Consider the following 25,546-nt stretch of genomic DNA (forward strand, 5'->3'; position numbering starts at 1 on the left):
GATTCAGGTAAGCGTTTGAAGCTCGTACAGTATTTAAAAATAAGCGAATATTTGCAGAATGCTTACTAATGCCTTTTTTCTGTTCTTTTCCCTTTTCCTTAGGAAGCGGAGTGCCGGGATGGGAATGACACCGCCGAAGATGCCCGCAGCACAGAAGGAGCGATGACTGATAGGCAGAAGCGCCGCAAGGTAAGGCTGTTCCTAAAGGTATTCTTGTTCTTGCAGGAGCTGAGCGCAGAAGAAAGATGCAAGCCTACTGGAGATCGATGAGTCTTGAGACACAGTGAGTGTCACGCTGCAGGTACAGAAAACGCAAAGCATGTTTCTCAGCCTGGGTGTGGCTTAAATAGTCTCTGGGTATTCCAGGTGCCTCTGGGCTGAACCACACCCGAAAGACTAGACCACACATGCAGTTCTGGGAACCGAAATATGTGGGTGCATCCATCTTGTCCCCATCAATGCACTAAAAGTCCAATCCCCAATGTTATCCTATGGGATTGAGTGAGTCGGGTGCCACAAGCGCCAAGTCTGACTCCAAGTGGGTCTTTTGAGGGATGGAGAGGCCCTTGAGGGCCATGTAGGTGATCATGGCCTGGCTCCAGCCTGACATCTTGGAGGGCTGGGGACAAGATGGAATCATGACAGTCATTTCCTCAAATGTTTGTTCACAAATCAAAACACCTGTTCTCCACAATATCCTTCTTGGTAAGGCAAATGTCCCTCTTTCGAAACACAAGTTCATAAACCAAGGCAATTGTTCTCTTCAGAATGCCAAGCAATTATTAGCATGTCACATTCTTCAAATGAAACACTTTTGTCATGATGGAACATCAACTACTTTTGGTAATGCACCAGTTTGTCAAAGGGATGATAGAGTTAACAAGCTCTTTTCCCCATACCTCTTTTGCCACAAACACACTTCTTGAAATCATCTTCTTTCCTTGTGTATCCCCTGCCAGTAAGAAAACTCCTACAGTCAATCTTAGTACCAATATGTGTTTCAAGATTCCCCACACCAGTACCTCTTGTGAGGAGGGCTGAACAAAGACTGCCTTTTCTTAGTCTTTTGACTCTTGGAAAGGTGGGTTCCAGTTTTCCCCAAACTGGAAACTCAACATAGCAGAATTGTTCCAGGTTGCCTCAAAACTACTTCTTGGCAGCCTCTTGGCTGGTGACAATATGGGTTACAAGTTTCCCCAGTTGGTGTCACGTATAAGGGGAGTTGCGCCCTTGTCGCCTCTGTATGGTTTCTTCACAGCCTCTTTCTTGGCTGTTGGCAATGCGTATTGTAGGTTCCCCCCAATATGTGTCCTAGTTATGGGGAGTTACGCCTTTGTCGCCTCTGTACTGTTTCTTTACTTTGGTATTCAAAACTATGATCGTCCTGTTCAGAGTGCCCTGGGTCAGCGTTGGCATCAAGCCAACTCACAAGTCTTATTCAGCATCACCTCCTCGCGGTTGGCTTCTGCGGCGAACCTCCTCCATCCTGGCCACTCTGTCTCTAGCTCCCGCGTACCTTCGGTGGACTGCACGGCTGTACCCTGGAACTCTGACGCCCTGTTGATCTTTTGTGGCTTCTCGCACACCAGAACTCCATATGCTGATTTGGGAGCACGTCTACCCCTCAGCTGGGCTTCTCCAGACGCTGCTTCCCGCTGCACGCACTCTCCACTGCTGCTTTCCTTCACTCCTTGTGTCTGCATCAACTGGCGTTCTTCCTTCTATGGCAGTCCCAGCACCTTGGGCGGCCTCTTCTTCAGGTACTCCTTTCACGTCTCCTTCTCAAAGCTACAACTCCTTCCTGTGTTTAAATTTCCCGCTCAGGTGCCTTGGCCTGTAACTAGACCGCACATTCTGGTTAATCGTTAATAGTACTTTTAATTCTTACTGACTCTGAGCCCTTATCCCTTGTCGCAGTGCCATAGGCATTATGGGTACTGAAGTCCTTAGTGGTGTTGGTCTTTTTACATTTATTTAGTTTTGATTGCTTTATGAATTGAGAGTTGTTAAAGTGAGGGGAGATTGTGAAAAGGGTTTGCAATTTAACATTGGAGTGAGGACCTCTACCGAAGGCAGAATTATGACAATTAATGTATGTCATATAGAATTCTTGAACTCACAAAGCACACACCTTACTCTGTTGATGATTTTTCAAAAAATGTTATTTGGGTAGTTATATAGGAGGCACGGCATGCCATTAGGTATTTGGGAACCATGGGACTCTCATCCTCAGAAAATTAATACTGCGCTCCTCTGAGAGCAGTCCCCACTTCCCCTGACGGCAGTCTCCCCCCATGGGATCCTGCTTCCTGATACCACCCCCAGGGTTAGGATCAGGTAGCGGCTGCCTTCCCTGGCCACATGGGAGGAGACTTTAGGCTGGGGTTTAGTGATGACTCTGCAGGGTTCATCACATTGTGTACAGGAATTTGAGGATTTGTACATGTTTTATTGTGAAGCAATGCGTCGGATCCTCCGGCTCCTATCTCTATCAGCTTGAGTTCTTTGGTGAGAGTATTGCTATTCTGAATGTTGTCTTGCATGTATATGTTCAGCAGCACATTGTAATTGATGTACTTTATGTAGGTTGCACATTTTTCAATCCTTTCCAGAAAACATTGGCAATGGATGCCTGATAATGTCATCTTAGTGTATATTCTACTATGTTTGTTCTTGCACCTAGAACAAGACATTTTTTGATTTGAGGAGCTGGGCACAAAACATTGGCTACTCAAATGTTTTTGGCCGTATGGTGTGTTATATTTTGTGCTCGGGTGAGGAACTGGATAGTGATTACTGACTATTGCAGGTTCCCCAATGATAGTGTGCGTATTTTATAAATATTCCCAGTGGCAGTGTGAGGTGATCTACTGCAATATTCCGTAATGCATACCTTTGCTCTTCCAGACCAATCAAAGGTGTTGCTACTTTGCAAACAAGAGAAGGGGAACCACACCATCTCTTCTCGTTGGGGTTTACTAATAAAAAAAGGTATTTTGCACTTGCAGTGAAAGGTTATCTTTGGTGAGAGGAATGTACTGTTCAGTGATGTTCCCAAGACACTTCACAAGCCCACATAGCTTCCTCCTGCCGTTGATGAAATGCCTCAAAGCGGCTTTGTAAGGCAACTGTTAACAATTGTACAAAGGACTCAGATTTAGTATGTAATCTCAGATTTTATAACCTGGTCCTTCAAAAGGAAGCATTCTAATTCAATAGCTTATTTTCCTGTGTAGGGCTACCATTCTTAAATCTGCCTTGAGTTTCCATGTTTCTTCTTTTAACTCATTGTGTCCATCCTATTGATGGTTTGTCTTTGATTTCCAGAGTGTTCTTAAAAACAAAAATGTTCTCTGCTGTCTGTCATTGGATAGTCAACCAGAACAAGTGACCTGATGTTCTTAAGAGCACTCTTTAGATCATGTTTTGCTAGAGGCCTCTACTTAGTCTCATGTGAAGCAAGCACGTCATTGTCCTTTTGCATTTTAAGAGTAGGATTGCTCTACCCCTGTGTAAGGGCAATCATCCATATTCTGTATGGAACAAATACTTGAAATTACGCATCGTTTTCATTTCATAGTTTCTCGGTCGGAGACAAATCGAGTAATTAGCAAAGTCTGTTCCTCATTAAAAAGTCCTGGTGAGATTTCATTAAGCCTCCTGTTTTGTTTACCTTTTCACATTTGGCAGATAACCTGTTTTCCCATTATCAGGAAGTCAACGATTTATTATGAAACTACCAGATATTGAAGCAGCAGTGCGGGAGAGCCTGCTCTGATTAGTTCATTAGGTATTTGTTTTGGAGGTGTGTTGTAACCCATGTTTGAGTGATATTATTCCTTCTGGCTAGCCTTTGTAGGTCACCTTTACCTAGTGGCAGACAGAGCCTCATTGTTGACCAATCCTAGCACACTGCAAAGAGAATCACATTCAATGTGCTACTATAGCAAAGTGGTTGCCGTTTCCTATGTTTCAGTGTTCATTTCAAGAGTTTCTGAGACTACTAGTTTCTGAAAATGAACTGACCTCTGAAGGGTTTATGTGGGCTACTTTTTAGCTTAAAGTTCAGGTTAATGTAGATGTTCTCAAGAGGGAAAAGTCGAATGCTTCTGGAAAATTCAGGCCCACCCAGCAAGCAAAGTTGTTTGACCAATAATTGTGACGTATGCCACTCTCAGAAATAATTTTAGGATTTCTTTCCTCCAGATATGTTGAGGAGTCTGAAGATTTGGGGAGTCGTTCTTTCAGTAAGTGGGATGACAGTTCCGATCTCTTCTGGAAGAAGGAGAGTAACAGCAAGGATGCAGACACGTTCCTGTCTTCCAAACTCAGCAGCTACGAAGACCGGTATGAGATTTCACTTCCTAGAAGTAACTTTTCTGTAATGTAGTAACTCTGCTTGTGTTTTGATTGCCCCAAACTGCAACCATCTGATCTCAGTTTCCTTCCTTGCTCAGAAGATAAAACGGATCAGAGCAAATTTAAACGCCAACTTAAAAGGAGCCATTTTGTTATCTATGTAATCTGCTAGTTTATACAGTTTGAATACACAACCCGCAACCCTCAGTCCACTTAAAGACAATTTGGTCATGCTCTTTAAGTGGCTATGAAAAATGCAATCTTGAAAATTTAGAAATTGAATAGATCGAGCTCTGGGCTAATCTTTCATAGTGTGTGGATTTAGTCCCATTCTGTGCTTCCTTCAGTATTCCTCAATTTTAAGACATTGATTTTACTTTTAGGTGTGCCTGCTACGTAAGTCACAAAGGCTTTCTTCGCCATCAGTGTACTGCATTAGCTAAGGCTATATTATTATAGCATTTCATGCTAATTAATACCCGAACCAGCCAGAGCACAGTCAGATTGCTCCACTCACCAGAAACAAAAGGTTTTCTAAGATATGAAAGGTGTTTGCATGGGTAAATCTACATCCATTGTGAAAACACTTCTCTCTAGATTGAATCTGGAGCATATTCAGTGTCTGGCCAGGCATTTGTACAAAGCCCATTTGGTAATGCTCATTATAAATTGTCCACCTACTGCCAATGTGCTTTTCATGGTTATAGTTTCTCACATAGTTTGGCACAGTACAGCACCAGGCATAGGAGTGAGACTATCTACTGCAATTATCCTTGTACCCAATCAACTCGATTTGGCCATTGACTTGTATCGAAACAGCTAAATAAATGTCCATATGAGGTGTGCTGTCCTATATGTTTACACTTTTGAAACCTCCAATTCAGTTTCCAGACACAGCACAAGGTGATAAGTGGGTTCACGGATGGCACAACAATAGCTCAGCATTTAGACACAGTTCAAGGGTTTTTATTGTTTGGTTTTCTTTGCGGGCATAAGGCTGTCGCCCTTTCTCATCTTGTTACGACCTGCTTCCCTAATCCAGGTGTCCAGAACCCTGTGTTGGTGCTATTGAATGTTGACCCTCTATGGTCTATGCACTGCCTGTTACTACGGATGGCTCCCTAAAACACTGGCTTTCTAATCTCCCTCCGGGTCTTCTTCTACACCACTACTCTCATCCCCACATCTATTCTCCTCCTCCCCACTCCGACTCTCTGGCCTCCCCACTCCGACTCTCTGGCCTCCCCACTCCGACTCTCTGGCCTCCCCACTCCGACTCTCTGGCCTCCCCACTCCGACTCTCTGGCCTCCCCACTCCGACTCTCTGGCCTCCCCACTCCGACTCTCTGGCCTCCCCACTACTACTCTCTGCCATACAAACACTCAGACTGCAGAACTACGCCCACTCCTAAGCCAATACCTCACCTGCTTCACGAATTGCCTACATAAGCCTCCATTCCCTCCTTTTTCCTGCTGGTCTCTTGGTCGTCCTTCACCTCTACCCCGCCTGAACATCCCACACTTCCTGCTTCCGGTTCTTCCATTATGTTCCCACTTTCCCCCCTGAGATTGGTCTCTTTCTAATCTGGCCTGTTTATCCCTCCCCCCCCCCCTTTTTGCGGCACTAAATCATATCCCCTGCCCCTGAGCCTGACATTATCAAAACATTCATATTCCCTGCCTCTCTCCGTGGCGTTACTGTGCTGCGTAGGGATAAGGGCCCAGTCGTCTTCTACGCGACTTCACACAGAACCCGGAAACCAACACGGATCAACTCGCACCACAGCGCGCCACAATACGGAATATGAAACTGTACTTTAAAATCAAACAGCAATACGGTAAAGTACATTTATTTGACATTAAATGTTTAGAGAATATTCAGCAATTGGCATATTAAATCGAAATGGAATTTTTTTTTCTTTGATCTCGATCTGCAAATCCTCTAAAGTTTATCGCGAGTCACGCGCTGTTCCTTTATGGTACACAGGGTGTTGGTTTTCGTTAAAAAAAGCACTTTGGTCGCACGGTGAATCGCAAGGCTGTTCCATCAACTAGGCACTAGGCCACTGTAAAGGTTGATATGTTGCTTCTAGCCGTTAGTACTGCGTAAGGGCATATGGGCCCTTGGCGATCGTCCCATAAAATAGTCAATGTAGTGCAGTTGTTTATAAGAAGCTGCAGCTGGCGATTGAAGAAACCATCGGCCGGGGTCTGGAATAGGTGGCAGTCGCAGTACTGTAGGATGTACCTGTTTTGAAAACATAAAAATTGAAATTAGTCTCACCAGCTGATCTTTATTATTATTCATTTTATTTATTAGGGCCGAGGTGAAACTATTTGCTTGCGAGGATAGTGCAATGGAGTATGTTCGGCTCAAACTGATGAAGGAAATCGATGTTAACACACAAAGTAATGATTTATTAACGTTGAACCACTAAGAAACGACTATTTGTCTACATGCGTGTCGAATGGGCAAATGCATGCCCATGTGCCCAGTAGAGAGACGATCCCACAAATGTTTTACTTGCTCTTCATTGTAATATGCCACACAGAACGAACAAGTACAACTTAACCTGTCTTTAACTGAACGCTATTGTTATTATATTCCGGTATAAAATAGTCTAAAGAGTTACTTACATTATATTTGCCATTTTTCATATACCGAACTAACATGAAAACTCGGTGTAGTTTCAGAATTTTCAGCCTGATCGTCTTACGTTATGAAGTCCTTTCGGCATGGTCCCTGTCTCTTAAGGTAAAAAAACAATAGAACCTTATACTGCCAGTGCGAGTCGTGGGCCTCTTCAGCCCGCGAGCAAAAAATCAAAGCCGCTGACCATCACTCTGCATGAGCATACATTCTTACTTTGCAACATCCCGTGTAAAGCCAAAAGTGAGAACTTGAATTTTCGACTCCATCTTTCTACTAGGCCTCAATGTGCTAATGCGAACTGGCTTCTCTCCCATCTGCAACACCTCGCTTGACGTGTCTAAGGCCCCCAATTTTGTCCTCGTTGTCCGCGAGCTTTGCAGCCCTAGAGAACCATAACTATGGAGACATTGACTTTTTGGGGGAAGGTCAGGAAAAGTATAAAGTACCCGAGGAGTTGAGTTGAAAGTGAGATTTATTGTTTCTTTTTATTATTTGCAATGCGCAAGCCTCCCCTCAGTTAACAGTGCGCAGCATTTACATGAGATTGCAAAGCTTTGTTACAGCAACAAAAATATATACATACACATATTGACATGGTCAGCGATATGAGGTGAATAGAGAGAGAAGTCAAAGTTGACACCCAGTTTGTTTGCCACCCAGGATGGTGAAGGGAGGGGTTACGGTTAGCATACTTTGTATGTACACTGTAAAATAACATTTTTTTCAATCAGAAAAAATCAGATTACAATGATTTAAACCGGGATTTGTACTTCTCAACGAGCTCTGCTTTGACTGAACATGGCACAGTGGCAATGTTTGGTGGCAATGCATCAGTGCTCTGCACAGAATCGCTCAAAATTCCATGTCTGTGCTTCTCTAGTACATTAACAATAAGGCCTTTAACAAAGTCGAACTCCCATTTCCTCATATACTGGTTTCACCACCCATTTCTTCTTTTTGCAAAGGCCGTAGTGTAGCGAAGCATCCCTACATTTCCCGTAGTCCTCGATTGTTCACGGCACACATTCTCGTTATGGGCCAAGACCGCTAGTAGAGTCCTATGTTTCATGCCCTGTATACCGAAATACAATCGCTTTGGCCTGTACTTTAGGCACATATTATGGAACACCTCCAAACCTCCTGTGTGACAGAATTCTGTCAGTCCCCACAAATCCCTTGATAGTTTTATCAAAAACAATCTTCTCAATGCTTGGTGTGTAGGTGAAGATGGAATCAACCACTACTTCCGTGCCTCCTCTGGGGACAAAGGGCCATGTTCACATTGGTGGAAATGTTGGTTTTCTGTCCAGCGGTGAAAGTTGGTACAGTGGTGCATCAGTGACCGCCATTTTTCAAGTAGGATTTCCACTGACCCTTCACAAGTTTTGGAGCTCCACCAAAGATGGTTGCTGATAGACTTGGACCACTGTGAAATACTTTCCAAACCGTTTTTTTCCCCTGCAGCCAAGATTTTCTTATTGATTGATTTAGCAAGATGCCATACGTCAAATTGATGTTTAATATTTGGGAACTGCTCTCTCATTGTCTTGGCTATTGAAACGTGTCTGTCCGTGGCTATGAGGTCGATGTGCATTCCCCTCGATTTTAGATATTCCAATGATTTTATAAATCTTAGTTTCTCCATGGCCACTGAGGATTTACATTGGGACACCTGCACGACCACCGAACTCACAATTTTCTTATTATGCATGTCCTAAAAGTGGTAGGTGCAGTGCTTGGCAGAAAATCCAGGGCTGTCGCACTGTCCATCGCCGGCTAGCCTGAATCGTTTGCATTCGAATGTACTTTCTAGAGACAATTGTTCAATTTTCCAAGCATCACTAATGGCCGGAAATAGATAATCATGTTGGAATTTGTAGTACTGCATTTTAGAAATGAAATGGAGTCCCACAAGCTAAAAGAAAGACTCTAACTTTCTAAAACTGGACCCACTAAAAAGTGAGGCAGCTGCACACAGTAGATTGCCTGCTGGCAGTTTCCCCAGCATCGGTTGTGCAGACCATGCGAACGTATGATGTAATGTACAGGAGGCATGTATTTTGACGTTACTGCCTTGTGTTTGACGAGTCACATGAATCAATGGCTTCCCACATACTTCCCCTCTAACAGAATGCCCACATTTCGGCATACTTATAATATCCATCAAACAACTGTCGAATGCTAAGTATTTGCCCTCTTTCATTAGACTGTCATCCTGCATCACAGTTGTTTCGGACTGCATCGTGGCGGACATATCACCAGAATTGAAACTAATATCGCTGATATCGGGTTCTGATGCGTCAGTGAATAGTGCTGCTGGTTCATTCTGTCATTTCAACATCTGTTACTTGAACATTGATGGGAGAACACAACAATGTCGACAGCTTTTTGGGTGGCATTTTATTTGCTGGTGTAGATTGTGTGAATTGATCTGCGACTACTTCAGGGCTATCTTCAATACATCCAGTATCATTATCTTGTTGTGGTGCCGTCGCACTGTAGCAATGGTCCAATAAAACTTTACTGGATTCTTCGGACACATTCAATCCATGTTCTGGCCATTGGACATGAGCATCTCGAGTCTGAACACGCCAGGCCTGTATTAATAGTTCCTCCATAGTGTAAATGGTCTGGCAAGCAACATCTCTCATTCGCTTCACTCTGTGTATGTATAGTTCGTACACCCACGGGTAACTAGAGGACAGATTGGAAAAGGGATGTTCAGTTTAAACACAAGATAAAGTATAGTACAATTGACAGAAAAAAACATAATATAGTCCCCAGCACAAAACGATTTTTAAAAATATGACCGGTTTGTAACTAACCTTATTTTTGTTTCTTTTCTTCGCAACTTTCTTGACTCGAACTTCAACATCTGCACCCTGTTGCTCCGATTGGTTTCTGCATTTCTTCCCTTCCTCTTGCGCTGCAACGACTATATTTTCTGGATCCGCATAGACAGCACGGAATGACGCTCCATTGACTCCCTGAAACATAGTACTTTCATTACTATGTATCACAATATTGAAAACATAAAACGCACGTGAGGACGACCACACAGGTACATCTCAATAGCTAAACACAAATTAAACATTGTGTAGAACAATCAAACGACAAGTATTCGAGCTCTGATGATCTAGTTCGATGGAACTCTCAGTATCCATACCTCTGGCTCTGCATAGACTGCCATGAATGATATTTATTGGAGAGGGCACCTCAGCAACTCCCTGAAACACAGTACTTGCATTAGTATGGTTTTCAATATTGTAAACCTAACACACACTTGGTGTCGACGACACAGGTACATATATAAAGAGATAACCACAAATGATGCATTGTCTAAAAGAATCAATTGATATCTAAATATGATCCGATTTAATTGACTTATTTCTCCAATTTCTTTACATCTGCATCATCTAAAAGGGATGTTGTGATTGTAGAGGAAGCTTCGTCGTCTCCCTGAAACACAGTACTTGCGTTAATTAGGAAGAAAGTATATCAAATGGAATCACGTTATATGATCAGGCTCGATGGAGCTGTCAGTATCCATACCTTGTGCTGCTGAAGAATATCTATGGATTTTGTAAATGTAGTGCGCACTTCCGAAAGCTGTTGTGCCGATTTGTATACACATGGTCCCGCTTGCACTTCCCTGGAATTACTTGAATGTCAGGCTCTGCATCAATTGCAGGGATTGACGTTCCATCTACTGCCTGAAACATAGTACTTGCATTAGTAAGGATTACAATATTGAAAACATAACACACACTTGGGGTCGACCGCACGGTACATATCAATGGCTAACCACGAATGAAACATTGTGTAGAACAATCAAACGACAAGTATTCCAGCTCTGATGATCTAGTTTGATGGAGCTGTCAGTATCCATACCTCGTGCTGCTGAAGAATATCTATGGATGTTGTCAATGTGGTGGACGCTTCAGCATCTCCCTGAAAGACAGAACTTGCATTAGTATGGATAACACTAATTATAACTGAAAACAAACACCAGGGGACGACAACTAAGGTGTATATCAATTGGAAAGCACTAACCAAACATTCAGTAAAATAATAACACGATACATAAAAACTATTACTTGACATGCATAAAACAAGTCTGTAGCAGAATAGTGAAGTAAGATTACCTAATACGCGCTAGAAGTGGTTGATAACTGCGGGCAAGTCACGGATGTAGAATGTTCTTGCTTCAGATTCAGTGGATAGTCAAGCAGTTGTAAAGGTAAATTATTGTTAATGAAATGCCAATATTAAAAATTGCCATGTAAGCCGACAGAATACTTGAGAATAATGCTATTGAAAATGTGCAATATAGCACAGTTCCCTGTGCCCATAAATAGATTTCCTTTGGGGGTTATAAAATCGAAAAATAATTTATTGATAAATGTCATTATTCAAAAAGCTATACACTCATATCAATATCGAAAGTATTACAAGGGACACAACACCTATATCAATTAATCAATTCGGCTACCTACACACTACCGCAAGGCCTAAAGCCAAATCCGGACACTTGACTCACCAGTGGCGGAATGTGGACCAATAGAGTTGGAATAGCGTTTCCGAGCAATTTTCGAGTCGTTCGCCGTTTATTCTTCTTTGTTACCCAAGATGTGGCGTACATGTTTGAGGAAAAGTGCCGGCTGCAGATGCGGTATCGATCACTCCTCTTGTCCTCAAATACTTGTTGGACTCTACTTTCAAGCTCATCCAGTGGATAGCCGCAATGTCTGACCCATTCTCTTATTCAATCAACAGTTTTAGGGAATACATGCATCGTAGTGCCTTCAGATTTAGCATGGGTCTTCGAAGGGCAACCGCTAATCGAAGAGGCAGGCATTGTTGAAAATTCTGAAAAGTAAATATCAAGAATATTATAAAACCTTGTTGAATAAAAATGTCATAAAAAAGTATATACCATGTTCAATGCAAGGTTTGTTTTAGTCGCCGGAACTATACCAGTGCGGCTTAGTATTTGCATTACTATCACAAATTAAAAAATGATGGAACTAAACTCTGAACATGTGACTCGTCCCTTGGATGTACTGTCTTGCACGAGAAGGAAACATGCTTAAATTATAGACACGACTCGCGAAGGATGCAATTCGATGACAATTTACATAGATGAAAATAAATAGATCTATTGATAGCATAAAAATTGAAACTCAAGTCAATAGCAATGAGACCAATGAACATAGCACTATTGAGTACTCTACTCGCAAATAGATAGAAATTTAAAAATGACCGAAATATGACTGTGATACATGGCCTTACCTTGACCAACAAACAGATTCAGCAAGCCCAGTACTTTGTGGCAGGAGAGCAGGTAGATGGCCACAGCTAGCACACTGACGAGTTTGCTCGAAGCGCTCACAGAAGTTCACAGATGGCACGATGACGAGCAGATTAGCATCGATCTCAGTGGTTCTCAGGTAGCACGTTCAGGAGTTGACTTGCAAAGCACAAAGATGTTCTCATGAGATATATCAAGTGGTTTATAAAGTATTAGAAACAGGGGTGTGTTTGTGAATGAATGACTTGTATATGTCGTGGTATTATGTGGCTTGCTGGGGGGCGGCCAGTGTGAGGTGGGGCCCCTGGCTGGAGACACGGGGTCTGAGGAGGCCATGTGAGCAATGGCCCCTGGGCGTGGGATACCTTTTGAAGTGTACATGGTATTTGGCACCTTGGCCGTTTGCGCCCCTGACAGCCCCCCATGGCAGCACGCATTCACTGGCCCGAACCGCCTTTGATTGAGGGGGGGTGGGATGGATGGGTCTGGGGCGTGCAGATAAGGCACAGGAAGATTGCTGAATGGAGACAAACTTATGTGGATTGCAGGGGGCGGCTAGCGTGAGGGGGCATCCTGGCCGGAGACGCAGAGTCTGAAGGTGGACATGGGAACAATCACCCATGAACGATACAGCTTTGAAGTGTACATGGTGTTTGGCACCTTGGCCGTTATCGCCCCTGACAGCACACCATGGCAGCGCTCATCCCCGGGTGCGAACTGCCTTTGATCAGGGGGGATGGATGGGCCGGTGGGCGTGCAGGCAAGGCACAGGGAAGACTCTTGAATGGAGACGCACTTGATTCATTTAAAAAATCGAAACAACAGTTGTTAAAATATGTGGTGTTTTTATTTTGTTTTTTATTTTGATGGCCCAAAAATACAAAACTTTACACATTGTATAGGTCAGGTTGCAGCACAGCGAGGGAAAATCCCCTGTACTGACTGCTGTCACTGGGGAAAGTTTGTCTTATGGCAGCAACGGCACAGGCGGGAATTACTCTTCGAACGCGGTGTCCAAGCCTCCCTCGAAGCCGCCATGTAAAGGAACGATAGGCCACCAGCCTGTACCACCTGTGAAAAAGAATGATACAAACTGTTTTTAAATGAACAAGATAAGTTTATTAAACCTTTGTTGTCAATGACAATTCTTGTAACTAATGGCATTCTGCTCGGACAAATGCTATCTAGACACTGCACACTATTGAACGACTTTCATGCGTTATAATGAAATGTAGATGTAATTTTGAATATAGGAGACGACCATGAAATGGTAGCAGCATCACAACCAAAGTATACTTACTCGTTACTCAGATTATGAGAACGAGCAGTTGCGTGAAGTTCGTACATAAGCACCATCATTATCCTCAACATGGACTGTGTAAGGCAGGCTGCCCTGAAGTCTTGCAGCTCGGTGATGCATTGTGGCCGTGGCTCGCCTTCAGAAATGTAGGCCACGCATCCCGAGTTTTCACAGCAGCAGCAGTTCTCGTCCTCGGTTGGCATTAGCTCGCACCGATTGCATGTACACCAGGTGGAAACACCGTCCAAGGGACTAGGTCCAGTGTCTTCATCCGTTGATTCGTCCTGCCAACTGCCGTCCGAAGCCCCATCGTTTTCGCATGTTTCCCTTTCCAGTAGTTCCTCCTCGGTATACTCTGGCTCGTACATGTAGGGCATTATTGTAGCCATTGTGTGGTAAACGAACTAAAATAGTTTATAGCGATGGTACAGGTGTTCACACGGGCTACAAGCGGCGAAGGTAGCTGACCAGAGCACAGAAACGAGTCACAGAATACTCAAAGTAACAGAGGAATGGAATCGAAAATCTGCTGCTGTGTGTTGTCAAACGGTCTGTTTATACTTATTGAGTAAAGAGGCGTCCTGCCATTTCCATGGCAACACGTCATTAGCTGAAGCGCAACGAATTTTGACACGAGACGTGCTTTGGCGTTGTGAAATGGGCGGTACACGTCTGCTGATGATAGGCTCAGGGGCGGGGGATGATTTAGTGCCGCAAAAGCAGGTCACCCAGGGCGATGGGGCAAGTGATAGGATTATCACAAAATGGCTGCGCCCTGCTGCCTGTTTTCGCATGCGTTTAATGGACGAACACTCGTGCAAGGTCCATAGGACATTTTTCTAATATCAAGCGACTTAGGCTTAAAAACACATGGCCGACCCGTAGGGCCAATAAAAATTTCTGACCGAACCATTCCTTTAAGAAATCAGTTGGGAGGGGAACGGAAGATAAGCTCTGTCCACTTTCTCTACACAGCCTCACCACGACCCGGGAGGGTCAGTGTTTCTGTTCATGTTTTCAGACAAGTATCTGTGGGGTTACCAGGTATGTTCACTTGGGGAGGGTGGGCATCACTCCCCGCTAGGTTGCTGGGAGTCCAGGGAATGTCTTTGTTGATGAGTGAGCTTGCTGGGTCTCTCTGACCACTCTGCAAGCTTTTGTTTGATCCACATAGGGCTGCGTCTTTCCTCTTTCTTTTGCTACTTTTTGGAATTATGACGTGGTTTAGTGGTGTGAGAAACCCAAGGGCGTCCTCACTTCTTTTCCCCCAGTATCGTTTTATCCGGTGGCCAGTGACGGGCCATCTCTTTTGGATTCCGGCCCTGGGGGTGGATATGCGAGGGAGGATCAACTGGGTGGAGGAGACTTTGGAAGTGGGGAGATGACGTCCTTGGGTGAGACATGGTATCCCCCATTTCCCTTTCAACACAAACCCTCCATCCTTCAAGCCTTTATGGGCTTTTGCCAGCCTTTTTTCTATGACTCCCCTAAAATATGCCCTGAATTGTACCAGTATGGTACTGAGACGAAGAAGAGGATGACTAGACCCAAACATCCTCATGTTGAAAGAACGAACATCTGGCAAGCCCAGCCAAGTACTGGGACGAGGAAGACGACAAAAGGAGCACGACAGGACTATTGCTTTGCTGATAAACGGTCTAGTTCTCATTGTAAAATTAATGATGGTCAGAGCTTTAAAAGATGTAAGCCGAAAGCAAATGGAGTCGGCTGTGGGAGCACAGTCAGCTGTGGAGGCAGTGTCGGCTGTGTGCAAGCAGACCTCTCTGGTGTGGCGGCATGGCAGGAGGGGAGCGCTCAGGAGCTGTGCAGCAAGGCATAGTGTATGCAGCCAGAAGTGAAGGAATACCGAGCTGGAGGCAGCAGCAAACTGTGAGGCCAGGGGAAGCGGTCGTGCATATCCTACCTATCTGAGGATGCCATGCGGGGTATGCGCGAGCCACAAGAAGACTGTCAGGGGAACACGCTAGCAACCGCATGGAGAAATTGATCCATGGCGGCATAAGACCTCGCGAGGAGCTGTAAGACCGACTGGTGAGTGCAACCAGGAAAGACAGAACACCAGGCTTGCCGGCAGTGATATAATTAAAGCGAAGCAAAGCATTTTTGAATATGGAACGCAATGAAAAGCAAGTTAAGGCAAAATAAATACACTTTTGAATATTGAATTAAATGAAAACTTTGAATACCGAACAAAATAAAAACAAGTTGGGAACACTGCCATATTGAGAGGAGTGAAAAAAATATTGGGAATCATACTAAGAAGACGGGTGTGAACTGTAGTGAAATAATGGACTGCATGAACTGAAACAAGTGCTAGCAAAGCCAAGAGAGCACAGAGAGATGTATGCAGGATATGATCAATCCAACATTTACCACAGCCAATAAAGTGCAATGAACTGTGTATCATAAGGAAACGAGCATTAGCAAGAGCCATGGAAACATAAGGTGTAACCAGCACAAGGTGATTAAACAAGCCACTATACAGTGTCAGGAGAGTGAGACACATATGACTGAGGCAAGCCTCACTGCTTAGGAGAAGCAGTGGACTGGTGTTAAAGGCAAAGCAGTCAAGGAAAGGTACCGATTGCTTGACGTGTAATGTGTGGTCCGACGACTGCGCATAGACAGAGTGGCCCTGAATGGAGAAGCCTCTGAAAGCATCTGTAAAGAAGCTTGTGGTGTGGCAAGACCTTGTTGTGCTATTAAAGGCAAGTGTTTGTTTGAAAGCTGGAAGATTTCAACACTAGGGGAAGGGAGCCGCCTGTGTTTAACTACTTTGAACCTGGGGAGGTGGAGCCGGTACAAACTATTACGATATTTCTTTTTGATGTGGACATCCCTACACAATGTATGCAGTTATTTGTTAGGGTAAGTATAGGTTTTGGGCACAGATATTTTACTTTGGACTTCCTGACATAGACTATCCTTAGTTTTCTGTAGGTAGGGAAATCCCACCTTAGCAATGGGCAAGTTGGGTATTACTCCACCCTGCCATTTAAGTGAAAATAAAGTTTTGTTGAGAAAACTTGAACCGGTTGTCTGTGTCTGAATCATGATGCCTCCACAGTGGTAGCATGGCACCCTCTGTTCTCTGCATCGCTCTCCTCCCAGCTTGTCTTTCTTGACCGGGCGTGAGTGCACATTTTTTCTTTGAGGCTGTGGTCTGGTCTTCGTGCAGGATCTTTAAAAAAGACCGGAGGCATTCTGGCAAGTATTGTAGAATCAGGTAAGACTGGAGAAAATGGTCTGTGTACAGAAACATACAGACAGTGAGGAGGTCTGCTGGATTAGGGACTTTTTCCATTGGTTATCTCCCTTAAAATTGGGGCTGGCGGTGGTGGCTTGCTCTATCAGATCCTCCCCCGCCCCCCCTCCCCCCTTGAATGCTGTAGGGCTTGAATGGCCAGCAGAATCAGAGATGCAAAAAGTTAATACTGCAGCTGCTTGGATTTCTTAATAACAGTCTTTAATGTTTTTAATTTCCACTTTCTATGTAGCTCCTCTTGTCGGAGTCATCCTGCTTCTAAGTGTTGACATGATCTCTATTGTTGCCTAATTTAATGGCACTCAATTTATCATCCTCAGACTGATGAAGGGTTGGGATGGCCGAGCGAAGGTTCACAATTGCAGTGTAGGCTTGCTTCTTCTCTGATGCGAGTGCTAGCCACCTACTGATATTATCCGACCTTGTGGTCTGGATAGGAACATTCTTGGTTATGTATCCATATTTTTAAATGTGGGTCAAGTAGATGGGGCTGAAGATCTATTTTTAGATTGAAAGCAAGCTGCGTTGCTTGCCATGAGTGAGTGAGTTCATTCTTGTTCTAAAGCTTACCTGTAATTAATATGGATACTATTTTTAGTCACTGGTGTTTCCACTCAGCTGTCACTTCCCTGTGTGGGTTTCCGTTTCTTGCCAGATAAATGATTACTTGTTTTATGTAACCAGATCACTCTGCTGTTTAATCCGGTTTAATTATTTTGATTATTTTGTCCCTAATTTAGATTTACACCTGTTTCTCCCTCTTTAATGTTTCATAGCTCAACTTTTTTTAAAATAGGCCTGGTTTGCTATTTATAAATGGACAATTAAGAGAGCACTTGCATTTCATCTTAAAATTGTAAATTATTTACTCTATAGTAGTTGTAAATGATACTCCTCTGGTCAGGACATCTCTGAGCTGTAATGCATGACATGTTGCTATTTTTTTCAACCAACGTTTAACAAGACCTTGTTTAAAGTTTATAAACAGTGGTTTTGTTTTTTAGTTTACCAGAATACCAGTTTTATTTTCATAGGTTTCTGAGCACTAATTCAATTGTTCATTTCACTTTTGGTGTATAGGGTTGGAGGGTATTTGATTTTACAAGGTCTTTGAGTTTTAGTGAACATCTGATCAAACAGTTAATTGATCTCCAAATAAAAGGAGCAAATCGGCCATTAGCCTGCACCAAGTCATTGGGCCTCATTATGGGTCTGCCGGTAACCATGCCGGTAAAACCGGCAGGTAGCCACCGGATCCGTAAACAGTTACCGACGCCTGACTCGCCAGTAACACTGGGGTATTACAACCCCGGCGGCTGGAAAGTCAGGCGCCGGTAAATTGTTGGTCCCCATCCCCATAGAGTCCAAGAGGACTCTATGGGAATGGGGACAACAGAAATCACAGGCACTGGTAATAATGGTGCCGGTGCTTCCGTGAAACTCTGGCAGCAGAGTTATACTTTGCCGGTTCCGGAAACAATGGTGCTCGACTGCCAAGTTTGTAATGAGGCCCATTGTGTTTTCAATACTTAATTTTAATTCGGCCTCACTGGGATGTGGCTGCAAAGTTTACATTTTCAGCAGACTTAAATTTCATGCAAGACCGCCTTTCTTCGAGTCTTAACATCTTCATTCTGAGGACATGGTGTACGATTGGGATTCTCAGGACCACATCACTCCAATGTATATTTTGATCCGTCACTAAGCATTTGTGGAACTTAATGTAAAGAAGTCTGAACTCTTAATGATAATGTCAACTGACCATGGAAGATATGGGACCAATGCAAAAGTAGAAACTAGAAGAGTAGCTAGGTATAAGCGCGTGTGGCGTTACCTAGATCACGGCAGTCAGCTAAGCTCCAAAGGTGGCCCATATACTCATTGGCACCATTAAGTGTTTGGGAATTCTTTCTGGGTCACAGCAGCGGTAACACCACCATCTTGTCTAACCATATTTCTGCCAAGGTTCCTCCTGACATTTTGGCTATATCTAGGTCTTTTGCTCTTTCCATTCATAGTTCCCTTTACCCGCCCCTCACCCTCTGCTCCATCCCGCCAATGATGCGGAAGTTCCTTCTGCCCTGTTCCTTTATTCCCCAGTCTCTTGTCCCCACTTTGGGAAATGGTGGCTCTGAGGATGCTTAGCTGTGCTGCCTCGCGGCATCGCACTCGGCATCTCCTAGTTGAATTAATTTGCTGGTGCCAATGGCAAATTGTTTGGAAGTATATCTTTCTCAATAATTTTCCGCTATTCCACTCTCTCACTAATGATGGTGCCTTAGAGTGCCCACTCTGCAGTGCTGTTTCTACAGTTATGGCTTGCTGCTACTCCCCAAATGCAGCCAAACTGTAGTTCCTAGCCTTTGTTAGGCTTTCTACAATCTGATCCCTGGGATACTTGTTTTGGATTTCCATTTTCCCTCTCCTGATGTGAAGGAGTTTATTCCTGCTTGTCCTGCCCAACATGTGTACTTCCCTGGCATCACAAGTTGGTTGATTGTGCATGGAGGAAGGAAACCCCACAATCCTATAGCTGTAAGGAGTGGGCAGCGGGGAAAGATACCTCTAGCACTCCTTGCTATTTATTTGTGACTAAATAGGCTGTGGTTGTTTCCTTTGTGTGCATACAGTTTAGCACCTGTGGTTACTAGTGAAGGATGTCCTTGGGCCCACTCGAGAGTTTTTCTCTCTGGCTGGGCACAGTGGGATGTCGATGGATACATTGTGAGAATCTTCCTAGAGGCGTGATCTGGAATAGGACATCTCTCCATCACACTCACAAGTAAAGTACCATTACTCCCCTTCTTAGTAACATCCTTTCGGTCGTATCCTTGTTTTTCTACAGTCCACAATTCGGACTAAAAAAGACCTGCGTCCTTCTTTTTGAGTTCACGTTTTGAATTTAAATCTGATACCATAAAAATAAAACTGTCTCTTCACACTTGCCTAATAACTGACAATTGTATCCGTCACCTAAGAACACCAAAGAGTTTGCTTCCTCTGATAAAGACAAAAATTATATAATCAGACTGCCCGAAAGGTTTTCAGTCATTGATTTATTTTTGAAGAACCATTAGCACCCTGAAGGTCGATTGCAGGCATTAAAATAACTGCAAGTATATTGAAGACTTGGAAGATGATATTCTCGAAGGGGTTTAGATCTTTTGTGCAGATGCCGTAAAGTAGTGCAGCAAGTTACACACTTGCTTAGTGGTATGTCTGCACCCTACATGCACATGTTCAAAACCCTGCATGGCCTACTCAGTTAATACCTCGATCATAAGTAGTCACACCCTGTAGGCTCAACAGATTTTGTCACCAGTACTTGTCCACTGCCACCACACTACCTCAAAAATAGTATTCCACTTGTCAAAAAAATAGTTTATTATATAAAACACCATATATGAGCTCTGATCATTAAAAGGCAGTGCCTACACACACAATCTATATTGAATATGGCCAAGTGTATTTCTCAAATAGTCATCTGAATATTACAGCAAAATGTTTCATTCAGTGAGTCATTGTAGTCTATGCTACCATTGGCTGTAGTGTTATTTATGCATTTCACTGTCTAGTTTCTGGCCATGTATTTCTTTGGGAAAACATTTTGGGATGCTGATGTTAATTTACTCTTTCTATTCCTTTAGGTCACCTTAATGTCATCCCTGGGGATATCAATCTAGTCTTATTTCAATTGCTTACTGTTTAATTCAACGCAAGTATAAACAAAATATGCTTGCAACTAATACAAACTGAATCTTAGGTTAAGTATGCTGATCAAGTTTGTCATTGCTGAATCAAGATGGGAAGATACTCACGGCAGTAACGGCGCTAAGGCTTAGACAGATCATAAGCAAGCTTATACATTCGGACCAAACAGGATATGTCCTGCAAAGAAATATCACCATCAACTTGCGTAGATTGCACCACGTAATAGATTGTACCCAAAAAGATACACAACAATGCGTGGTACATCATTAGATGCAGTTAAGGTGTTCGATTCGGTTAGATTACCATGGTTACTGGCAGTTTTAGAAAGATTTGGTATGGGACCAACATAAATTAAGTGGGTGCATCTGTTGTATAGCGAACCAGTGGCTAAGGTCAAGACGGGCGCAGTTGTATCAGAAAAAATGGCAGCTGAGTAAGGGTACAAGACGGGGGTGTCCGTGGTCTCCGATGCTCTTTATCTTGGCATTAGAGCCACTGGCGGTTTACCTGAGTGAGTACAGCAAGGTAGCAATAGATACGCTAGAATGAAGGCATCTCATTTCATTGTACGCAGACGATCTGCTCCTTTACTTGCAACATCCCGAGACAAACCAACAATAGGTTTTGGACGTGATGGAGGGATACGCGGCTTTGTCAGGCATAACTATTAACCCACAGAAGTCGACTTTGTTTCCACTAGGGGGGTATATTGGGAAGACAGAGCTCACGCTGCCGGTATTGCCAATTAAATGGGACTTGAACACATTCCGTTAATTAGGGGTGGACATTTATCATGACCTTCAGACCGAACCTACACGGAATACAGTAAAAGCAATGAATGGAATTGAAAATTCGATGTCCTTTTGGGCTAGATTACCATTGTCTATGATGGGACGGGCGGCGCTACTGAAGATTGTGGTGCTCCCGAGACTCCTTCATTGTTTTCACAAATGTCCCGTTTGCGATACCAAAGTCATTCTTTAATAAACTTCACAGGATATCTAGAAACTTGCTGTGGCATAATGCAAGGTGCAGAGTGGCGCTCTGGAAGCTTCAAAACTCTTAACGACCTAGGGGAGATCAAACTACCCAAATATGAAGTATTTTTTGTGGCCAGCCAGCTGCAATTCGTGTCTCAATGGCTATCAGATGAACAAACGCATGAGTCAATATTGTTGCAAGGAATAGGGACCGGGTTCTTTTTAAACAAAGTTATATGGATACCCGACTCTCGCATAACCCAAGCACCCAGACTGTTGAGGTTAGGTTGTGTAATGTGGCGCAGTGCCTGCCAGCTTATGGGAAGTATTGCCCCATACTCCCCACAAATTCTGCTGGTGGCACTAGAAGGAACGAATGGCCAACTGCGGTTGAATATGCCGAAACACTGGGAATCAAAGGGGGTGGCCACAATGGGAGATTTGATGGAGGAAGGTTTGCCTAAAGGGTTTGAGGCATTGATGAGGGCAACGGGTGCACCCCGCACAACACCTCACATATTCCGGCTTACCAAGGGATTGGCCGGAGACCGATTTTACCATTGCAGCCAAATGAGACTTCGAGACATTTTATGACGTGTCAGAAGGTGGACATGAAGTCTTGCGAATATGAGCTGTTAATGTCCAAGGTGGGAAAGGGGTTGGAACAAATGAGACAACAATGGGAGGCGGACTTGGAGGCACCAATATCAGACGCAGGGTGGAATAGAGCTTTGGTGTATCACAAAAAGGTGTCCAGGAATGCAAGGTTCCAGCAAATCCAGTTATACATAACGCATAGAGCATATTTGACCCTGACCAGAATTGCAAAATTTAGCCAAACAGCAGTACAATCCTGTCTGAAATGCGGGGAGGTGGAGGCGGACCTGGTTCATATCTTCTGTGCCTGCCCAGAGATTGGCAGCTTCTGGGACAAAGTGGCTCTTATACTAGCAAAAGTGGATATCACCCTGGATATAGGATCCCCCCTGGCTTGTTTATTGGGGGGTTTTACAAGGCCTAAGAGAGCTAAACATGTGAGTAAAGTGAAGGATTTGGCATACATATTGGCGAAACGTAGGATAGCGATAGAAAGCACAGAAGACAAGGCCTCTGGTGCATGTATGGTGGAAGGACCTGCTGAAATGAGCGAATGCGGAAACTGTAGTGTGGCAAGAAGTGGTAAACCGGCATTCGGACCAAGAGGGGGAAAGGGTGGAAGCCTGAAGACAGTTGATTGTGGAACTAGCGATGCCCACATTGGATAACTGGGTATCGGAACACAGTCCAGCACAGGAGGGGCAGACAGCAGAGCGAGTGGGGCAGAGTAAGAAAGAGATTATAGAACTATGAGGTGCAAGGTAGGCCGGGGTAAGGGAGAGGGGGGTTGCGAGATGGGGGGGAAGGATCAGACAAGAATTGTGTAATGACATAAAGGAATGTATACGGTAATGTCTAAGTTATTGTGGTGTAAAATAAAATAAAAAAATGTTTAAAAAAAATATTGTAATCAAGTTCAAATTCTAGAATGATTATGTAATTTCTCAGCACAGGATATTGTACTAATCACTGCTTTGCTTTTTTAGTAGCCTGAGCAGGCTCAGAAGAACATCCTAAACGAAGATCCCAACCTTGGGTAATTGTTTATCCACACTAAATGGACTATTCCCAATTAGAACAAATACCTTCTATTAACCACTTGCACAACACTATTTGGGCCCTTTTCTATTCTTCATGATGGCCATCTTGTTTCTTAGTACCTTTTGTATAGGAAATCAGATTGGCTTGGAGCGGATTTCCTTATGGCAAGAAAAATTGGTTGTTAATGGCCTAGAGGGTGTATGGATTTTGCAGATATCTCCCTGAACCTTTGTCGGTGCCACCCCATCCCGTAACTATGGGTTCAAATTCCTAAATAGAGGATTTTCTTTTCACAAGCCTTCTAGGGGCCCCAAAGGTAGTATGCCCAACTGATGTAAATAGTTTATAGTTATGCGCAACATGGGTTGTATCTATTATTCAGATAATCCTTCCCCAGATTGAATGAATGTTAACATTCTGGTAAACCTGCAGTTTTCCACCCATAAACGAGGAGTGTGTGGAGCTCTTATTCGGGGGAAACCCAAGTGCAACTTGTGTAATTTTAATATGCCCATTGAGAGATGGGCCTTATGAGAAGCACAAAGGGAGGTGGTGTGAAAAAAACAGGGTATTTCACTGCCCCCTTGTGGGGAATTCTTTATTCAGGGGATTAGAGTGAGAGTGCCTCAGGCAGACACTATTTTCAATCTAGCCCCTCTTCCTTAGTCAGGAGATAATCATCTACACCTTCCGTCTCCCCCTACCCAAATACTGATATGAAAAAGAACAAAGATAGAGGAATGAAGATATCCCATAGAAATGGCAAGATCATGGTTTCCTATGGGAATCCATCATATTGACACACTGAGGCCAGGCAGGATGAGGCACCCCACCCCAATCACTTACACCTGCAACCAATTGACACCACCCAGGTGTATAAAAGGTGTGGCCCGTACACAACAGGGAGTTGCAGTTGGGAAGGGAGGCTGCGAGGCGGAGTCCTGCATGGGATCCCTGTCTTGCTACAGAGACACACGGAAGGAAAGGCTGGAGGCGAGGAAGAAAGACTTCTGCAAAGCTGCAACAGCATGGCAAGCTGAGAAGTGTACCCTCATTGAGGCCGCAGAAGGGATGCCTGTTAATCTCTCTGGGAAGTACAGACTTGGGGATGATTACTGATGTCTTCAAAGGCGAACCGAAAAGCATAGTAAACCCACAGCCGGTGAGTTATCAACGGGAAAGGAAAGAAAAGCCCAGCTGTGTTTTTGAAACTGTTGCAAGAGCAAATTGAAAGACGCGACAAACTTACTTGAAGATATATGGTGAATGTTATAAAAAGGGATCTCGTTACAAAAAGGATCTTGTGAAACAAAGTAACTGTGTGGTCCGACAAGAGAAAGATGCCCTTTTGATAGTCTTGGTGAAATGTTTGTTGAAGAAAGCATTGAGGCAAAGTGTAATCTGGTAAAATATCGAAGTGGTCATGCTGAGGTAATTTTGAAACCCCTCGCACATTCAAAACTCTTCGATGGGAAAGCCGTGAATGAAAGGGCCAAGCCTGACCGACGGATACCTATAAGAAATTGTTGACTTGAATTGTAAACCAAGAGAAAAGTGTTAGCGAAAGGTCCAAGCCCGACGGAGGGAGACCTAGTGTGAACTCAGTTTGTTAACTCAGAAACCGCAAGGAAATGTGTTGAATTTGATATTTTGAAGGAACTTTGTTTTATTGGAAAAGCCAAAGGCGCCCAGCGAGAGAGAGACTTGGTACGAGCAAGAGACTTTTCGTGGAGGTCCTTGTCCTGTGTTCTGAGCTGCATACTCATGCCACCAAAGCCATTGTTTGTTCTACAGCCTGAGTGTGCCCTCTTGTCCCATGCTAGAAACGTGGTGAAGGGAGTTTGTTTTCTCAGCTATTTTGAAATATTATTCCAAACACGGTTTTCCTTTACATATACGTTTTCCCATAGTCTCATTTATTGTAGTTCAAGGGAAGGCAATAGGTTTCTTCAGTATAGGCCATTTTATTTTGACGGCCATTACTAGGACTGTTATATTTATTATTTGATGGCCCAGCTTGCTCCCATCTTTAGAAATAGTGCCAGAAAGGCGTTTTTCCAAACCTTGTTGTGTAATAAGCACCCTTGAATTGCATCTCTTGTGTCGGTCTTCACTTGTGATACCATGCCTCCCTTACTGAGGAAAAGACATATTACTGAACATGTTGAAATGCAAAAGAAATATGGATCTAACTAATTATCTTGGGCTTGCTAAAGAACAGTGTGCAAAAACAACTGTCCCTTTTATAAATAAAATATGTTCGAGAAATGAATGTTTAATGAAAATTGTACTCAAGTCGGCTGTCATA

The 25,546-nt window shown here is 43.7% G+C and overlaps 1 protein-coding gene across 2 annotated transcripts in view; it reads left to right on the forward strand.

The window, feature by feature from the left end:
• Positions 1 to 25,546, forward strand: part of ARFGAP3 (ARF GTPase activating protein 3) — an 840,898-nt gene that overhangs the window by 749,167 nt on the left and 66,185 nt on the right. For both annotated transcript variants that reach the window (XM_069628227.1, XM_069628226.1), the window contains one exon: positions 4,207 to 4,347. In XM_069628227.1, the coding sequence (XP_069484328.1) occupies positions 4,207 to 4,347 (141 nt within the window). The remainder of the gene's footprint in view (positions 1 to 4,206; positions 4,348 to 25,546) is intronic.

The sequence above is a fragment of the Ambystoma mexicanum genome, chromosome 12, assembly GCF_040938575.1.
Source record: "Ambystoma mexicanum isolate Mex_15411 chromosome 12, UKY_AmexF1_1, whole genome shotgun sequence".
NCBI lineage: Eukaryota > Metazoa > Chordata > Amphibia > Caudata > Ambystomatidae > Ambystoma > Ambystoma mexicanum.